This window comes from Rhinopithecus roxellana, chromosome 14, assembly GCF_007565055.1.
Source record: "Rhinopithecus roxellana isolate Shanxi Qingling chromosome 14, ASM756505v1, whole genome shotgun sequence".
Classification (NCBI taxonomy): domain Eukaryota; kingdom Metazoa; phylum Chordata; class Mammalia; order Primates; family Cercopithecidae; genus Rhinopithecus; species Rhinopithecus roxellana.
In genome coordinates, this window is record NC_044562.1 from 60,527,720 (window position 1) to 60,547,501 (window position 19,782).

Consider the following 19,782-nt stretch of genomic DNA (forward strand, 5'->3'; position numbering starts at 1 on the left):
TTGTATTGGCTTTTTTGTTCTCTTTTCCTTAGCCTCTTCGGTGATCTTTGGTCTGAAGGGCTATGTGGCTGAGCGGAAGGGTGAGAGGGAGGAGATGCAGGATGCCCACGTCATCCTGAACGACATCACCGAGGAGTGTAGGCCCCCATCGTCCCTCATGTGAGTCTCATGTGGTAGGAAGCCCAGCCGGCATTAACATCTCCTGGGTTCTGACTGGCATTTTGGACTGGCTAGTATGTATTTACTAGAAAGACTAACACATCACTTGATTGTACATCAGCGATTCTCAGCTGGGGTTGATTTTGCTCCCCGCCCAGGGGACATTTGTCAGTGGGTACATTTTTGTCACAATGCGGGAGGGAGTTGTTACTGGTGTCTGGGGGTAGAGACTAGGGGTGCTGCTGAGCATCTTAGCAGCGCAGGGCAGCCCCACAACAGAGTACTGTTCAGCCTGGGATGTCAGTAGTGTCGCGGTTGAGCAGCTGAGCGGGAGACGACGCTCCGTGGCAGGGCTCTGCAGCGTGTGTTACTCCTTACCAGCAACTGAGCAGCTTCTGGCAGAGAATATTTTTATTCCATGACCTAGAAGATAAGAGTTGGAAGCCACTAATTAAAATATGCATGGTGATCAAGGAGAGCTAGTACAGATAATCAGGGCCCAGGAAGAACAAAAGTCAAAATGATGTCAAGGAAATGACAGACAATGAAAAATTAGCTGCAACTATACAAACTAAAATGAAGCCTTCTGGATAAGCTCTTGGGCCTGGAGAAAAAGAAACCAGAAGGTAGGACATGAAGTTGGCTGTTAACATACATTAAAGTACGTATTTAATAATATATATTACACAGGTTACATGATTCAGAATTACATAATAAATATATTACGTACATTTATTGACACCAGTTGGTCATTAACATACAGTGTGCTGGACTCATTTGGGCTGATGGCGTTTGTCCTGTAGATGAGGTCTACTCATGAGGTGATGGCTGCTGCAGAGCAGCTGATCATATGTAGAGGGGACGGTATACACACCCTTTGAGACAAGGTCTTGCTGTTTCGCTCAGGCTGGAGTACAGTGGCACAGTTCCAACTCACTGTAGGCTTGACTCCTAGGCTCAAGCAATCCTCCCACCTCAGTGTCCTGAGTAGCTGGGACCATAGGCATGTGCCACCACACAGCCAGCTAATTTTTTGAAATTTTTTATAGAGACAGTGTCTCCTTAAGTTGCTCAGGCTTGTCTCAAACTCCTGGGCTCAAGCCATCCTCCCACCTTGGCCTCCCAAAGTGCTGGGATTACTCGCATGAGCCACCATACCCAGCCTGGGATTTGCATTAAAACCAGGAAAGGGACCTCTGGAGCCCAAGAAGGCAGATCCTTTGAGTGTAAATTTAATTGGGAACACTAAATCATGCCTCGCAAATAACAGGCAGTAAGATAACAGCTCTGAGTTATAAACCAGATGAGGTTTTTTTCTCATGGCTCAGGATGTCCTAAATTGAAAAGGAATTCCAAAAAATTTGAAAGAAAAGCAGCTCTCTAGAATAAATGTCATTTCTCATAGGCATTTTTTTTTCTTGAAATAGTTTATTCGATGTCTTTTATTCCATATATGAGGGTTTTCTGGCAAAACTTGAAAGGGGAATAGGAATAAGAGTAGCAAGAGGTTTTTAAAATGAGATATTTAAAATTTATTTGAGTAACAATTCTGTAATATCCTCGCTGCTCTTACACAATCACGTGCTGAATGACATCATCAAGTCAGTGATGGACTGCATATATGATGGTGCTCCCATAAGATTACAAATTTTGTAGAGATGGGGTCTCACTGTGTTGCCCAGGCTGGTCTTGAACTCCTGGCCTCAAGTGATCCTCCTGCCTTGGCCATCTCCCAAAGTGTTGGGATTAATAGGTGTGAGCTGCCGTGTTCGGCCATAATACCACGTTTACTGTACCTTTTCTATGTTAAGGTATGCTTAAATACACAAATACTACCGTTGTGTTACAACTGCCTATGGTATTTTGTGCAGTAGCGTGCTGTACAGTTTAGCCTAGGAGCAATAGGCTCTGCCATGTATGTAGCTTAGGTGTGTAGTAAGCTACACTCTCAGTTTGTGTAAATATGTTCTATGATGTTCACACAACAAAATCACTTAACAGCACATTTTTGTTAAGTGATGCATAACTGTTTTTGACTTTTTTCGATAAATGACTTGATTGTTTTTTGTGTGTTTTTTTTTTTTTTTTTTTAGACGGAGTCTTGCTCTGTCACCCAGGCTGAAATGTAGTGGTGCAATCTCGGCTCACTGCAAGCTCCGCCTACCGTGTACACACGATTCTCCTGCCTCAGCCTCCCGAGTAGCTGGGACTACAGGCGCCTGCCACCACGCCTGGCTAATTTTTTTATATTTTTAGTAGAGACAGGGTTTCACCATGTTAGCCAGGATGGTCTTAATCTCCTGACCTCGTGATCCGCCCGCCTCAGCCTCCCAAAGTGCTGGGATTACAGGCGTGAGCCACCACACCTGGCCCACACACAAGTATTTTTTTTTTTAAAAAAAAGATAAAATGCTATGAAAGTTACTTAAATGTTTGTCTCAGTTAAAGCCTTTTTTCCCCCATTCATAACAGTGTGACTGGTGTCTTACCAATGTGACTTCCTCTGACTTATTAATGTTCACTCTTTGAGATGAAATTTAAAAGCTTTAATGGAAAAGTGTGTTTTTTGCTGTGAGAATTTGATTAACTCTCAATTCATTATTTCAGTACTCGGGTTTCATATTTTGCTGTTTTTGATGGACATGGAGGAATTCGAGCCTCAAAATTTGCCGCACAGAATTTGCATCAGAACTTAATCAGAAAATTTCCTAAAGGTGAGACTGAGAACGAAATCAGTTGATACTCATTTTGGTTATTGCTGTTTGGATGGCTGTATGAAGCAGTCAGATGTGTCATGTTGGCTTTAGCAGAGAATCATTGATGAGTCTTAAAAGAGTGGTGCTGAAGCGGCCGGGCGCGGTGGTTCAAGCCTGTAATCCCAGCACTTTGGGAGGCTGAGACGGGCGGATCACGAGGTCAGGAGATCGAGACCATCCTGGCTAACACAATGAAACCCTGTCTCTAATAAAAATACACAAAAAACTAGCTGGGCAAAGTGGCGGGCGCCTGTAGTCCCAGCTACTTGGGAGGCTGAGGCAGGAGAATGGCGTAAACCCGGGAGGCGGAGCTTGCAGTGAGCTGAGATCCGGCCACTGCACTCCAGCCTGGGTGACAGAGCGAGACTCCATCTCAAAAAAAAAAAAAAGAGTGGTGCTGAGGAGTGGACTCCAAGGCTTCCAGGCATAGCGGCCGTGCGGGGTGACTTCGGGTGGCACTTCTTATGATTCAGAGTGATAGGCACCTTTTGTGAATTGTCTTTGGGTTCAGTTAGTGTCTTGCCTTTATTGGAAAACTAGTAAAACCAACTTCAAATGGTACTGTGTTATATGTGAGGAAACAGAGATTGTTCTGGCTGGGCACGGTGGCTCACACAGCACTTTGGGAGGCCAAGGCCAGAAGATACCTCAAGCCCAGGAGTTTGAGACCGGCCTGGCAACATAGGGAGACTCCATCTCTACAAAAAAATAAAAAAAAACAAAAACTAACTGGACACGGTGGTATGCACCTGTGGTCCCTGCTGCTCAGGAGGCTGTGGTGGGAGGATTGTCTGAGCCCCAGGAGGTTGAGGCTGCGGTGAACCACAATTGTACCATTGCACTCCAGCCTGGGTGACAGAGTGATACCCAGTCTCAGAAAAAAAAAATTTTTTTTTAAAGAAATAGGGATTGTTCTTAATCATGCTTAAAAATCAATTGATGTGGCCGGGCGCGGTGGCTCAAGCCTGTAATCCCAGCACTTTGGGAGGCCGAGACGGGCGGATCACGAGGTCAGGAGATCAAGACCATCCTGGCTAACACGGTGAAACCCCGTCTCTACTAAAAAATACAAAAAACTAGCCGGGCGAGGTGGCGGGCGCCTGTAGTCCCAGCTACTCGGGAGGCTGAGTCAGGAGAATTGTGTAAACCCGGGAGGCGGAGCTTGCAGTGAGCTGAGATCCGGCCACTGCACTCCAGCCTGGGCCACAGAGTGAGACTCCGTCTCAAAAAAAAAAAAAAAAATCAGTTGATGTGCAGAAATTACAAAAACAAAATGGCCAGCCCTGGTGACTCAGGCCTATAATCCCAGCATTTGGGAGGCTGAGGCGGGTGGAACACGAGGTCAGGAGTTCGAGACCAGCCTGGCCAATGTGGTGAAACCCCGTCTCTACTAAAGATACAAAAATTAGGCTGGTGTGGTCGCGCATGCCTATATTCCCAGTTACTCGGGAGGCTAAGGCAGAAGAAGTGCTTGAACCTGGGAGGCAGAGGTTGCGGTGAGCTTAGATCGCGCTACTGTATTCCAGCCTGGTGACAGAACAAGACTCCGTCTCAAAAAAACACAAAAAACAAAACAAAATTACAGTGGGAGGAGGATAATCTTCCCTCCTTGAGAGATTGTTTTCTTTTGGCCCTTTTGTAACAGGAGATGTAATCAGTGTAGAGAAAACCGTGAAGAGATGCCTTTTGGACACTTTCAAGCATACGGATGAAGAGTTCCTTAAACAAGCTTCCAGCCAGTAAGTATAACTTGATGAAGAAGTTTGAGTGGACTGTTCGCGGTGTTTTCCTAAATGCATTTCAGTCTTCTGATGTGGTTTAACACTATTGCTCGCTGTCTGAAAAGTGCCTAGCACTCAGTAAGCCCTTATAACCATTAAATCTATCTAAAAGAGAAAAAAAGCAAGTATCAAGGAAATGGTCCATTTTGAAATATAAGATACTTCCCATTCAACTCTGGAAATTAGTCCCAAAGTGCTAGGCTGTTGGTGGTGACTGTGTTTCTGATGTTTCCCCCCAGGAAGCCTGCCTGGAAAGATGGGTCCACTGCCACGTGTGTTCTGGCTGTAGACAACATTCTTTATATTGCCAACCTCGGAGATAGTCGGGTATGTGGCTCTGGAGCCACCCACTTAGATGACAATATGTTGTATGGGGAAAAGACTTTAGCAAGTACTTGTTGAATAAGATTAAAATGATGATGTCTGGTTGAAACCTTTCTTCTCCCGGGGTTGCTGCAGAGTGTTCTGCTGCAGTTCAACTTCTGGGTAAGGGAACAGCAGCCCAGCTAGAGGCCATTTGTTCTCTGGGGAGACTTAACGCCCTGTGATAGACTTGTGCTTTCAAACCCAGATCCTGTCTTTTTTGTTTCTTTTTTCCTCCCGTGGTTTGTGTGTGTGATGCTGTGGATCAGAATGTAATCAGTATGTAAGTAGCCTAGATCTTCTTTTATTTCATTTCTCTGACCTTAGACAGTAATGAATGAAAAGCTTTAACTCCTGCCTCTCAAAGTTACTGTGATTTCAGAGTAACTCGAAAGCTGTAGCTAGAAAATAACAGATGAGGTGCCATGCATCCCCTGAGCCCAGTCCCCAGCTGAGGGAGAAAGCCCAGGGTGGTGTTCCCTCTGGTGACGGTCATGGGGATGCTGTAAAGCCTAGAGGGTGCTGCTGTGGAAAGCTGGATGCAGACCCTGCCGCCTCTGTGTCAGGACCATACGTTCCGTTGCATTGCCACTTTTTCAACCGCCTTCCTTGCTCCTTCAGCTGTCACAGGAATCAAGTGACTCTGTCCACACTTAAGCAGCATCTTTAGACCCCTCCCCCTGATACTTTTAGGGAGATGATTCATCAAATACTAAGTGCTAGGGGTATAGCAGGGACTGTAACAGATTACAGCCCCTGCCTGGTGGAGTTTATATTCTGGTGACCCTGTAGTAGACTGGCCCTAGCCCACATGTGTTTCGACAACATGACTTCAGAAATAGCAACAGGAAAATTGGCAAAAAATAAAAAAAATAAAGACTTAGGAGTCAGACTCAAATTTGAATCCTGGCTGTGCTCTGTGACTTTATTGCATTACTTATTCTTCATGCCTCAGTAAAACAGATACGATGAGCCTGGCAGGGGTAAGAACACCTGGAGGCACTGGTGTGGATGGCCTGCCTGGCACTCGGCCAGCATGCACAACGCTTGCCCTCCTCTTTGCCTTCCATAGGCTCATGGACATGTCTCTGGCCTTGTAGACTCCAGGCCAAAAGGGACCTTGATACTTGTTGAATGCTTCCTTTCATGTCACAAATGTGACAGCAGCCAGAGTGAACACTTGGCTGTAGTTATTCAGCAGAGTTTGCACCAGAGTTGATATCAAAACCAGGGGCGACCCTCTCCCTAACTGTTGTGTCTTTGACACTTCTTTGCTGCTTGATTCTCTGAACTTAGGTTTATCAGCAAGAGGCTGAATGTGAAACTCCATTGTTAACTGTTTTCTTCAACTGATACCTTTAGATGCTGGGCCCACTGAATTTCATGACTGTTATAATCTCCATCTTCCCAGGCAATCTTGTGTCGTTATAATGAGGAGAGTCAAAAACATGCAGCCTTAAGCCTCAGCAAAGAGCATAATCCAACTCAGTATGAAGAGCGGATGAGGATACAGAAGGCTGGAGGAAACGTCAGGTAACCAGGGGACTGAGAGGAGCTCATGGGAAGGAGGGCTGTTGGCTATAAAAGGATCCTAAGACCTTGAAGGAGTAGAACTTTCCCTGTTAGGCAGTCTTCAATGTGACGAGGCTCTGTCTGAGATCTAACACTGGTGACGTAGGTGGATGACTGTTGTAGATTTCACATGTGTCCAAGTGGAAGGACTCTTGCCTCCCTACATTTGCAAAAGAACAAATTCATATTTACCGTTCACAGTGTTTTCTGTGCCTAGGGGGTTTCTTAAATACTGTCATTTGTCGTGGTGTCTGGCGCCTGTAATCCCAGCTACTTGGGAGGCTGAGGCAGGAGAATGGCATGAACCCGGGAGGCGGAGCTTATAGTGAGCCAAAATCGCGCCACTGTACTCCAGCCTGAGCAACAGAACGAGACTCCATCTCAAAAAAAAAAAAAAACAAAAAACAAAAAAAGCACTGTCCTGTCACTTGTCGCACTGAATAAGTTACAGTTTTAGGTGAATTCTCCAGAGAGAAAATCTGAAGTAGTTAGGTTAAGTAATGTCTTTGGACTTCTTGGGAACAGCCGGCACAGAGGACCCTGTCTTACTTGGCTTTGTCTTTTGCAGTTTCGTTTCACTCTCTCTTTAAATCTTTGAAAACCATGTGTCTACTTTGGTTTTATTATCTGCTTCTATCCAAGGCAGCTAAAGGAGGGCATAAGTCTTTTCTTTAGAATTCCGCTTCAAGAACATTGCATTATGAATTTGACCAGGAGTATTTTCTGGTTTATTGTACAGTTTGACTATTAAAATTTTATTTTCTGCCAGAGATAAGAGAGATGTCATCTCTTAGTATAAGACTGCACTTACCTATCCTTTGAAGTGTAGTTTCTTTTCTGTTGTTCATTTGGGGAAGCCTCTTTTATTTCTCTAGGCTGAATATAGTCAGTGGTACAGGGAGGTTTCTGGAGAGTAGTTAGCATTTGTTCAAAAAGCTCCTGGATTAGTAAGAAGCAGTTTCATTCACGGTTGCTGCAGTTTGCATGAGCAGTGATGGGATTATAGGCCTGTTTTCAGGCCTCAAGCAGTGTTGTTTGCCCAGTTTTTGCCACCGTAACTACTGTCCTAGTAACTACTGTGGACAGTCATGCCTGAGGATGTGACTCTTAACGTGAGTGTAAGCATCACCTCTTCTCCCCTGTAAGTTTTACGTTTATTCTGCTTTTGCCTGAACTCCTTGAAAATAATTTGATACTGACAGTCCTATGGCTGAAAGTAAGGCCAGTTGTGCCTGAGGCCAGGGCTGGCTCCCCCACTCTCAGCTTTTATTATTAAGTTTTTCAGACATACAGAAGAAACTTTACATTAGTAAAACAAACATTTCCAAATCTACTAGCAGTGAACATTGTGACATGTTTAGTCTGTATAGATGTGTGTCAGGTTGAGCTGTTTAAAAGGTGCAGATATGATGACATAACACCCTAAATGCTTAAGCATGCACCTCCTGAAGATAAGGACGTTCTTGCCATAATTAATGAGAGTTTTCGCACCTAAGATAATAATATTTCCTTAGGTTATATTAGGTTATCTAATATCCTGTCCAAATTCTTATTTCCCGAGTTATCCCCAAAGTATCTTTGTTTCAAACCAGGGTCTAGTCAGCATTCATGTCTACCGTGGACTTGACTTGGCATTTCTTCTTTTTTTTTTTTTTTTTTTTTGAGAGAGAGACTGTCTTGCTCTGTTGGCTAGAGTGCAGTGGCACGATCACAGCTCACTACAGCCTTGACCTCTGAGGCTCAAGCAATCCTCCAGCCTTGGCCTCTCAAGTAGCTGGGACCACAGGCATGTACCACTATGTCTGGCTATTTTTTTTATTTTTTGGTAGAGAGAGGGTCTCTGTCTCTGTTTTCTAAGCTGAGTTCAAGTGATCCTTCTGCCTTGGCCTCCCAGAGTGCAGGGATTACAGGTGTGCGCCACTGCACCCTGCCAAGACTAATTTCTTACCAGGCTTTGAACCATGTTATAGGCCAGCAGTTGTATAGAGTCACTAACATTCTGAACTTGTGTATTTTTTTTATGGTGTTATTTCCATATATTTCCTGTAAACTGGAAGTTAGGTGTAAGGCCTTCTTTAGATTCAGATGAGATGTTTTATGGGGGATGTTGTATACTCAGTAGTCCTTCACTTCAGTAGGCACATAATGTGACCCTTAAGTTGCCAAATCCCAGCACTTGGCTCCAGTGGTAACAACCAGATGCTCCTGTTACCTTGTGTCATCAGCAAGTAATCTGGGGAGGTTCACTGGTACCTTGTGAATATTCTGTTTCCTGTCACCCTTTCACCTAATGGTCTTAGCATCCCTAAATCATTATTTCATCAGGTATGTCAAAGATGATTTTCATATTCTGTGATTCCTTTCACATGTATTAGCGGGCATTCTGTAAAGAAACATCTTATTCATCATCAATAAGAGAACATCATAGATTCTTCTAAAAAAGCAGAGTAAATGTTTCATTCTGTCCTTTACCAATTTGAAAGGCAGATAGTCACCTATAGTTGTGGAAATTAGTGTTTTTCTTTCACTCCTCTGTTTCTCTCCCTCCATCCTTCCTTTGTGAATCGCTGTGTGCCAATTGACTATTCAGTGTGTTGTAGTCACAGTCATAGTGTTTTCTGCTGCTCACTTTATTTCAGATATGGCCAGTGGAAACTCCTGGCTGGTTCCTGTGTCCTTTTCATATTAATGTTTCATATTAATGTTTAAGAACCAAAAACCAGGCCGGGTGCAGTGGCTCAGAGATCTGTAATCCCAGCACTTTGGAGGGCTGAAGTGGGTAGATGTCTTGAGCCTAGGAGTTCAAGACCAATTTGGCAACATTGGTGAAACTGCATCTCTACAAGAAATACAAAAAAAGAGAGAGAGAAATTAGCCAGGTGTGGTGGCACACACTTGTGGTCCTACTCAGGAGGTTGAGGTGGGAGGATTGCTTGAGCCTGGGAGGCGGAGGTTGCGGTGAGCAGAGATCATACCATTGCACTCAGGCTTGAGTAACAGAGCAAGACTCTTGTCTCAAAAATAAAAATAAAAATAAAAAAATAAAAAATTATTTACATCAGTGTAGGGAATAAATTTTTTTAAAAAAAGAACCCAAATCCATGTTCTTGGGTGCTCAGTTCAGTTGGATTGTCGTTAGTTCTATGTCCACTCAAGACATACAGAACTAGGAAACATAACACATTTTAAATCGCAAGTTTGGAGTGCTATTTATTACTCATATTTAACATTACAGAGTTTTCTCTTCTTTGGTTTAATATTTGTAGCTCATTTCTCTTAATGCTAGAAATCTTAGTTCTTAACAACAGTATATTTATTTGTTAAAATAGTTTCATAGTATCAAAATTATCACTACTAGGGGAGCAGAGGGCTCACACCTATAATTCCAGTGCTTTGGGAAGCTGAGGCAGGAGGATCGCTCCATACCAGGAGTTTGAGAGCAGCCTGGGCAACGCAGTGAGACCTTATCTGTACAAGAAATAAAAATAGCACCGAGGAGCCATTTCTGGTGGTATGCGCCTGTAGTCCCAGCCACTCGGGTGGCTGAGACAGGAGGGTCACTTGAGTCTAGGAGTTCTAGGATACAGTGAGCCATGATTGTGCCACTGCACTCCAACCTAGTTGATAGAGTGAGACCCTGCCTCAAAAAATAAAAATATCCTAACTTTAGTTTGTGTTCCTTGCTGTTCTCTTGTCCTTAGAATATACCTCACTAAAGCAGTACTGTTGGCACTGTGTGCAAAAGTGAATTAACTATTTTTTACTGTGGTTATTTTGCCACTTTGGTTATTACTATTATTAGTTAGTTTTCTGTTTATTTTTACTCAGTTCATTGTTTTCAGTTTATCCAATTTATAAAGGGTTTCTTTCCCTTTATACATTACAGGAAGAAATGAGAACCCCTATGCATGACTGGTGGGAATGTGAAATGGTGTCCGCTATGGAAAACAGTATGGCAGTTCCTCAAACATTCAACAGAGTTAGCATATGATCTGCAGTTCCAGAGTTCAAAGCAGGGACACAAACAGATATTTGCACACCCATGTTCACAGCAGCGTTATTCACCATGGGGAAGAGGGGGAAGCAACCCAGATGTTCATTGACAGATGAATAGATAAGCAACGTGTGAGATGTCTATATAACAGAATATTATTTAACCTCAGAAAGGAAGGAAATTCTGACCCATGCTACAAAATGGATGAACCTGAGGACTTTATGCTAAGTAAAAGAAGCCAGATGCAAAAAGACAAACACTAGCATTTCACTCATAGGAGGTACCAGTCAAGTTCACAGAAAGTAGAATGGTGGTTCTGGGGGGGTGTGGGGGATGAACTGTGGGGTTAGTGTTTAATGGGAACAATCTCAGTTGGGGGATGAACTGTGGGGTTAGTGTTTAATGGGAACAATCTCAGTTTGGGAAGACAGAAAAAGTTCTGGGGATGGATGGTGGTGCTGATAACACAACAGTGTGAATATATTTAATGCTGCTGAACTGTACACTTAAAAATGGTTAAGATGGGCCGGGCGCGGTGGCTCAAGCCTGTAATCCCAGCACTTTGGGAGACCGAGACAGGCGGATCACGAGGTCAGGAGATTGAGACCATCCTGGCGAACACGGTGAAACCCCGTCTCTACTAAAAAAATACAAAAAAACTAGCCAGGCAAGGTGGCAGGCGCCTGTAATCCCAGCCACTTGGGAGGCTGAGGCAGGAGAATGGTGTGAACCCGGGAGGCGGAGCTTGCAGTGAGCTGAGATCCGGCCACTGCACTCCAGCCTGGGCGACAGAGCGAGACTCCGTCTCAAAAAAAAAAAAAAAAAAAAAAATGGTTAAGATGGTAAATTTCATGTATATTTTACCATAATAAAAACAAATGAAAAACTCCCTATTGCATCCTTCAAAATCTAAATTGAGTAAAAAAACATTTATAGATATCATGCTTTCATCCCTGTCCCCTTCATCTTATTTCTTGATTCTTTCCAGTATTTCTTAACAAAAATATGTAAATCTTTGTGCATTCTTATTTTTTTCTGCTTTCTTACATTGAAGTAGCTATGTAGCAGTGAATTTTTCTGAGAAGATTAAGACAAGTTTTATTTTTATTTTACAAGGAAGGCAGCTGAACAGATGGGAAGTTAACATACAGCATTTAAATTTAAATGTCAGTACTGTGTGCCTAGAACTTGATCAAGTGCAGGCCTCTCGCAACTAAAAGTAACTGTTGTAGCATTGTACCTTTGGTTATCTTTGTAGCACTCATTGTATGAATACGTTGGATTTAGGCATCCACCAGTCTTTGGATGGTCAGGAGATGGAGCTTCCTCCTCCCAACCTTAACTTTGCAAACATCACTTGTGGATAGTCTATTGAGACCAACTGTGTCTTGCTTTTACTGACATGCAAGAGGAGCTGAAGTCCAAGCAGCTTCCAGCTGCTTTAGCAGCCAGATTAGCCTTAAACACACAAGTAGTAGGATGTCTCAGTCTCACCCAGTCTCTCTCTCTAGAGAAAGAATTAGAACAGAAAATATCAACAAAAATAGCTAAGATCTGAAGACGCTGTTGAACAGCTTGTCAAACAGTAGGAAAACAGTTTTCTGGTTGGCAGAAAACAGAGAAGAGAAATAAAGCAGCACAAAGCAAAAGTTGGAAGTGCATAAGGGCAGGAGGACAGTCCTAATGAGGGCTGGTACCAAGGGACAGGCAGATCGGCTTGGTAGGCTGAGACTTAAAATGCCACTATTTGGCACGGTGGCTCATGCCTGTAATCCCAGCACTTTGGGAGGCCAAGGTGGGTGGATCACGAGGTCAGGAGTTGAAGACCAGCCGGGCCGAGATGGTGAAACCCCATCTCTACTAAAAATACAAAAATTAACCGGCGTGGTGGCAGGCGCCTGTAATCCCAGCTGCTTGGGAGGCTGAGGCAGGAGGATCACTTGAACCCAGGCAGCAGAGGTTGCAATGAAACGAGATTGTGCCACTGCACTCCAGCCTGGGCGATAGAGTGAGACTCCGTCTCAAAAAAAAAAGCCACTACTTAAGTGTTGTAATTACGGGGCTGGGGGGAAACTGAGGGAAGGGGAAAGAGAATGAACTTTGGGAAGTTTGTTTGAACTTTGAAAACTGGGCAATGGGGAAGAACCTGCTGTGAAACAGCTTTCTATTGTGTCTATAGTAGTGCAGACTTCGTAAGAAATGAACATGGATAGAGTATGTATTGGTGGCATGTGCCTGCAGTCCCAGCCACTTGGAGGCTGAGGCAGGAGGATCGTTTGAGTCCAGGAGCTTGAAACTATAATGCGCCACCGTGTCTGTGAATAGCCACTGCACTCCAGTCTGGGCAACATTGCAGGACCCTTTCTCTTCAAAACAGAGAAGAGTTCTGGTGAAATGGATAAAGCAGACTGGAAAGGACTGAAGCCTGTGTCTCTGGGGCTGAGTCCCGACCAGTCTCATCAGTAGTGATCCTTTTGAACTTGTACTAACAGTTTCCAAAGTAGACGTGGCATGGATTTTACCCTTGTGTGATGCTCGATCTCAGAGTTGGGACTCTGTGATTGGCCTTTGTTGAACTGACAGGTTTTGAATGTGCACATCTATGTAGGACATTGCATTGGGTGTAGGCATAGTGCCAGGGCAGCTTGCTGCATCATTACCAAACGCTTTTCCTGGGATCCATCATTCTGTCCATGTGCTTTCTCCTGTTACTCTAGCAGTTCAGTGAATGTAAGATTACTACTCTGTATGTGGAAATTTGAAAACAAGAATGAGGCCACATTATACCTGTAATCTCAGCACTTTGGGAGGCTAAGGTGGGAGGATTGCTTGAGGCCAGTTGTTTAAGGACCAGCCTGGGCAACAGCCCATCTGTACAAAAAAAAAGATTTTTTTAATTACCTGGACTTGGTGGCACCTGTAGTTCTAGCTACTCAGGAGGCTGAGGTGGGAGGATCACTTGAGCCCAGTGAGCGATTGCACCACTGCCCTCCAGCCTGGGCAACAGAGGGAGACACTGTCTCTCTTAAAAAAAGTAGAGAATGAGAGATGGCAGTTCTGGTGCTGCTCATATTTTCCTTCTTTAGACTTAGGAGTTGTTTCACATTTTCTGTACTGTGTTGTGCGGTACCAGAAGTTGCTGGTGGCTACTTGGGCTTCTGGGACCTGCCGTGGCAGAGGTGGTTATTGTAATCTTAATCTTGTTGAAACAGGATGGGTTTATGACTGGAATGCGGGGAATCCACACCAGCCACCCTCTCACCTGGTCATGGGAGAGGTGCTTTGTTGGATTTTCATAGTACTTCACTGTGAGCTGCTTCCTGAACTGGCAGTCTTAAGGCCAAGTGCCCCCATCCATCTTCAGTCCACAGCTCTTCCCCTGTGCACTCTGTTTCCTCTTGCTGTTTGTTTTAACAGTTTGTATCCTAGAAGATCACTAGGCTTTTTGCAGATACCAGCAGAAGTCTTTGAAGAAGAAAAAATATGTTTGTTATGGATACTGAACTGTGAGCCACTGAGAGGGTAACTGGGGCCCAGAGAAGGGCCAGGCTGAATTCTGCCTTTAGGACAGCAGCCCAGGAAGCATTTCCTACCATGTGCATCCATCTGCACCGCATCTTCTGAACTTGCTTGGTCCATGGAGCCCCGTGGTGATCCTAAACACCCACGCACAGCTGTGGCATTTGTGGAGTGCCCTCTCGCACTTTTGAGTATGGTTCTCTTCCCTCCCTTTACAAACAACGGCCTGAAGGGTAGAGAGCTTGCAGCTGCTTAAGGCGACAGTGCTACAGCCCAGACCAGAATTGTTCTTTGGGGCAATAGGCTCCCCCAAATGGTTTTTCCTTGGCAATAGGACTGTCCCTTAGATGTCTCTTCCCATTTGTACATCACTGCCCCATCTCCCCCATATCCCCTTACTAAAAATAGAGTGGGTGAAACTATGGTGCTGTGCAGGACACTCTCATTTATATTAACGTTAAACCATCCCTGTACTTTGATGCAAAGGACATGTGCTCCACAGTCCAGGAATAGCCACTCTCAGGGATTTTCCAAATCTAATTAGATTGAAATGCAAAATATCCCTCTGTTCTAGCTATTGTTAACCCTCGCTGCATGTGGGAAACACTCAAGGAGCTTTAAGATACAAAAACACTACCAGGCTCCCCTACCCAGTCCAGTCAAATCCAATTCTGGACTTTGGACCTAGATGCGTGATGAGAACTGCTGAGTCCTGTCGAAGGTTAAGCTGGGCAGTACTGCTTGGCAGCCACTGGAGGTGCTGTTCCCACCCATGTGCAGCTGGGCAGGGTCCCTACCCCAGGGCAATAGTTAATGGCCTAGACACCCCTGCATATTGGAGACCAAGAAATGTCAGTACTGGTTAATAATGTGAATTCCACAGTCTGTATCTTTCACACTTTCATTCTCTGCTTTTAAGATGAGATTCTAAGTACTGTGGACCCATAATCTGTCAGGTAGAGTCTGAAATGTTTTTCCTTTCATTTTAGGGATGGGCGTGTTTTGGGCGTGCTAGAGGTGTCTCGCTCCATTGGGGATGGGCAGTACAAGCGCTGCGGTGTCACGTCTGTACCCGACATCAGACGCTGCCAGCTGACCCCCAATGACAGGTAAAAGGACCCTATCAGAGGCATAGGTGTGCGTGCACGTGGCTTTATTTCTTTTCCTCACTTCTTCCAATTTGTATCAAGCCTTTGTTGGAGGGAAGGTGTCCATGGTGCTAGGCCCTGGGGGTGCAGAGATAAACAGAATGTGGTTTCTGCTGGGAACACACTTGGGGATGGGCAGCTGCAGTCCAGTGTGTCCTAGGCATGTGCCATGTGCTGGGGTCTTTAGCAGTAGGGGAAGGGGGGTATCCCTGTCGGAGAGAGGAGAAGGGCCTTCCTGGCAGAGGGAACACACACTGAGGCATTACCATATGACAGTGTGAAAGCTTGGCCAGACCAGTGCTTGGAGGACTGAGGGAGTGGTGGGAAAGTGATAGCAGGGTACTTCAGGGGCAGATCCTGAAGGCCCTCAGTCCCATGCTGGAGAGTTTGAATTTTAATTGTTCATTGGTAGAGAATCATAGGAGGTTTTTGCACAGCCAGGATTGGTTGAGAAAGAGACTGTTCACTTGTTCATCTCCTGTTCTCTATGCCTAAATGTATGGCACCATGCTGGCCGAGGGCAAGGCCTCAACAGTTAAAGATGGTTAAAGATGCTATTTTGGAGCTAGGGAGGCCCAGGAGCAGCGGTGCAGCAGCCCTGGCCTGATGGTGAGGGCGGAACTAAGGTAGTAACAGGAGGTGGACAAGGAAAGCTCCCGGAAGCAGGATTCACAGCACTGAGTTGATGAGGGAAGGCGAGAGACTAGTGGCACTGTGGCGGGGTGGTTCTCTGAGTCCTGCCCCAGTGCTATGGATGAAGAGCACGTGCCTTGCTTTGGCACTCGCCTGCTTGGCCTTGTCTCAAGCCACTGCCCCATTCTCCACATCTGCCTTCAGTGTGTTTGTTATGTTCTCACATACCCCGGGGTCCTCCATCACCTTTCCAGCAGTCGCCTCCTCTGGTTTTCTGAATGATGCACCTTATCTTTGCTTCCTAGCTCCCCTTCCTGGGTTGTAATCGTGGGTCTGTGTGATTGGTTATTCAGGGTCTGACTTTCAGGACACTGGAAGGGGCGGGAGCCTGCCAGGACTAGGCCCCACTGTGTTCTTAGCATGGAGAACATGCTCAGCAAATAGTGGCTGAGTGAAAGCCTAGTCAAAAGAGGAAAACAGGCTGGGTGTGGTGGCTCACGCCTGTAATGCCAACACTGTGGGAGGCAGAGGTGGGTGGGTCACCTGTGGTCAGGAGTTCAAGACCAGCCTGGCCAACATGGCAAAACCCCATCTCTACTAAAAATACAAAAATTACCCAGGCGTGGTGGTGGGCGCCTGTCATCCCAGCCACTCAGAAGACTGAGGCAGGAGAATCACTTGAACCCGGGAGGCAGAGGTTACAGTGAGTCGAGATCGTGCCACTGCACTCTAGTCTAGGCGACAAGAGTGAAGTCCGTCTCAACAACAACAACAACAGAAAGGAAAACAGACACAGATTTACAGTGAGAAAAGGAACGTGGCTTATACCGTAAAGCCATAGGGAAGCATATTCCCCACCCCCAATACTGGGAGAACTAGAACTGTCAAATGGAATCCATTGGCGTTCAGAAAGATTCCAGGGGCAGTCTAGAGGGGCTTGATTCAGAAAGGGAGAACATGTGGTTTTCAAACACAGAAACACACACAGCTACCCCTTGTTGGGCCTTGGACTGGCATGCAGCCCCCCAGGGTGTGCATTGTGCGCCCAAGGATGTTTCACCGAGGCCAGGCTCATTCTCAACTTTATGTCTGGAAGTGGTGGAAGGCCTATGGTGTTATAAACTCTTGTATATTTACCATAACACCCATGTTTTTATTCAGTGATTTTTCTTGTGTTTGTCTAAGAAAGTATAGGACCCAATGTTTGAGGTAATAATGCTGTTAATTGGTGAAGAGAAAGATAGTCTCAGTTTTGATGTATAACATCCTATCCACAAATACTTGTAAGTAGTTTAAACCTTTGTCTCAGAAGTTGAAACCTTTGTCTCAGAAATTAAGTGGGTTTAAACAGATCTTAGCCTGGCCAGGTGCAGTGGCTCATACCTGTAATCCTAGCACTTTGGGAGGCTAAGGCAGGTGGATCACCTGAGGTCAGGAGTTTGAGACCAGCCTGGCCAACATGGTGAGACCGTGTCTACTAAAAATACAAAAAATTAGCCGGGCGTGGTGGCGGGTGCCTATAATCCCAGCTACTCAGGAGACTGAGGCAGGAGAATAGCTTAAACTGGGAAAGTGGAGGTTGCAGTGAGCCAAGATTGCGCCATTGCACTCCAGCCTAGGCAACAAGAGTGAAACTCGATCTAAAAAAAAAAAAAAAAAAAAAAAAAACCTTAGCCCTTGAATAGTTGGACAAATATTTTATCTCCATCTCCAGGCCTTTATTTTTTTTATATTTTTTTGGTTGGACCTAAAACCCATTTATATTTCTCCCTGTTGTTGTAGGTTCATTTTGTTGGCCTGTGATGGGCTCTTCAAGGTCTTTACCCCAGAAGAAGCCGTGAACTTCATCTTGTCCTGTCTCGAGGTGAGACATCTCACATGGGAGTGGTGGTTGTCCCAACTGTGTCTTAGTTTTCAGAGAAGTGTAAGTCCTGAGACCCCGTGTCCTCCCATTGTGGAGCAGCCCTTGTGCCTTTTTCCAGTGTGAACTCTGCCTGCTGACTCACTAGTCCGTTTGTCCTGCCAGCCCTGATGGAGACCAGAGCAGCTCCTCTTCCTGGCAGGAGTGTCTCAGGAAAGTGACAGGGTGCAGGGTCACCCCATTCACTCATTCCCTTTCTCATCTGGTAGGATGAGAAGATCCAGACCCGGGAAGGGAAGTCCGCAGTCGATGCCCGCTACGAAGCAGCCTGCAACAGGCTGGCCAACAAGGCGGTGCAGCGGGGCTCGGCTGACAACGTCACCGTGATGGTGGTGCGGATAGGGCACTGAGCGGTGGTGCGCGGCTAGGAGCACGCATGGTGTTGACTTAAAAGGTTCATTTTGTGTGTGTGCACATTGTGTGTTTTGTGTACTCCTGTGGGACTCCCATGGTTGTAAATAAAGGTTTCTTTTTTTTTTCCTAGTCTTTTGAGTTATTACACTGTGAGCACCTGTTGACCCTTCAGCGATTGTGTTTGCTTTTGAATATGCTGTCTTTCCTTGTTAAAACCATTATAGGCATCTTGGACTGGCTCAGAGTGGCCTGCAAGCTGCTGGTTGTGTGATGTTTTATAGTTCACAGGCATTTTGCTGTGCTTTCACTCATGATGACGCTGGTCGGGGAAGTGGCATGTTGCAGTGAAGAGACCGAGGAGATGACTGGTTAGAGACAAGGCTAGGACCAGACTGGGGCTTTTGGAACCCTCTAGCTCTTTTCAGTTTTCCCTATGGAAATAGTGTTGGAAAATGTTGCATAAGTACAGGCTCAGCCAGGAAACAGACTGATACACAAGGTTACTTGTGCATCAGACCCTCCAGAAACAGTACAGAATTAGCGATTCTGATTCCATTGGTGAGAACTGCAGTCTGGCAGAAGGAGTCTGTAGAGGACTAGGTTCAGTGGCTTCCATCTGGACCCCCTGGGTGTAGGTGTGCACCTTCCTGTTGGAGCAGGCAGCCTGCTGCTGAGCATGGCCCGGAAATTCTGCTTCCCACATGAGGTAGGTGTGGGGAGTTGGCCCTGTGCTGGAAAGAGGTTAATCTTTGCAGTAACACCTCAACCTTTCTGCGAAAGATGTTAAAAGCATGAAAAGAGTGCATGAATAATCTCAGAATAAGCTTTAAAATACTTTTCAAGCACTTGTTTATATAGAAAACATGTCATCATTACGACTAAGTAGTTTTTAGTAAAGCAGCTCTTGGATCCTTTTGTGTAACTGTTTGGCTCAGGATGATGTAAGATGCTAAAAATTTGCGTTTTCAGAATCTGTTTTGTAGTGTTCCCTGGCCCCCGCCCAACTGACACATGGTTTTATCAGCCAGTTGGTTCAGTGACTAGAATTGGTATCCATGCTACAAGGCCCTCAGTGGTAAATGCCTCATGTAAACCTTAGATGGCTCCTGTGGGTTTGTTGTGTAAAAGCCACAAATAAAAACGGAAGTGTTGGTGCTGTCCCTTCCCCAGGGAGTTTTAAGAGCCAAGTACCCATTTTAGTTTGAGGACTGGGACATTGTCCAGTGTGGCATCACTGAAGAAAAGAGCCCTAGTACCCCAGAATCAGGAACTAGAACTATTTGGTAAATAACTTCCTATAGCAAACCAGGTGTCTGTGCCTCATACATCCCTATGTCCCACCATCCCCGAGAGGCTTGACCCTAGTTTCCCAGACAAGTTCGCTCCCAGCCTTCAAGGGAACCCCTCCCACATAGAGGCTGGAGGCCATCTCCACTTCACCTTGCAGGTTTCTCCTTACCGTGCTTAGTGAACCTGGGCTAAAGGATTGATTCTGGATCTTAAAGTCTGCCTTTTGTTTTGTAACTGTTGTGTCACACAGTTCTTAAGTACTTGAACCACCCCACGAAGTCAGTTAAAGATA

At 45.3% G+C, this 19,782-nt stretch overlaps 1 protein-coding gene across 4 annotated transcripts in view; it reads left to right on the forward strand.

Annotated features, from left to right (window-relative positions):
* ILKAP (ILK associated serine/threonine phosphatase) overlaps positions 1 to 18,329 on the forward strand; it is a 32,841-nt gene extending 14,512 nt beyond the window's left edge. For 3 of the 4 annotated variants that reach the window (XM_030916416.1, XM_030916417.1, XM_030916419.1), the window contains 8 exons: positions 33 to 159; positions 2,767 to 2,873; positions 4,561 to 4,654; positions 4,936 to 5,023; positions 6,471 to 6,592; positions 15,134 to 15,253; positions 17,708 to 17,789; positions 18,056 to 18,329. In XM_030916416.1, the coding sequence (XP_030772276.1) occupies positions 33 to 159; positions 2,767 to 2,873; positions 4,561 to 4,654; positions 4,936 to 5,023; positions 6,471 to 6,592; positions 15,134 to 15,253; positions 17,708 to 17,789; positions 18,056 to 18,196 (881 nt within the window). In that variant the 3' untranslated portion in view covers positions 18,197 to 18,329. The remainder of the gene's footprint in view (positions 1 to 32; positions 160 to 2,766; positions 2,874 to 4,560; positions 4,655 to 4,935; positions 5,024 to 6,470; positions 6,593 to 15,133; positions 15,254 to 17,707; positions 17,790 to 18,055) is intronic. The other variant, XM_030916418.1, reaches the window with a different exon arrangement.
* Positions 18,330 to 19,782: the final 1,453 nt, after the last annotated feature.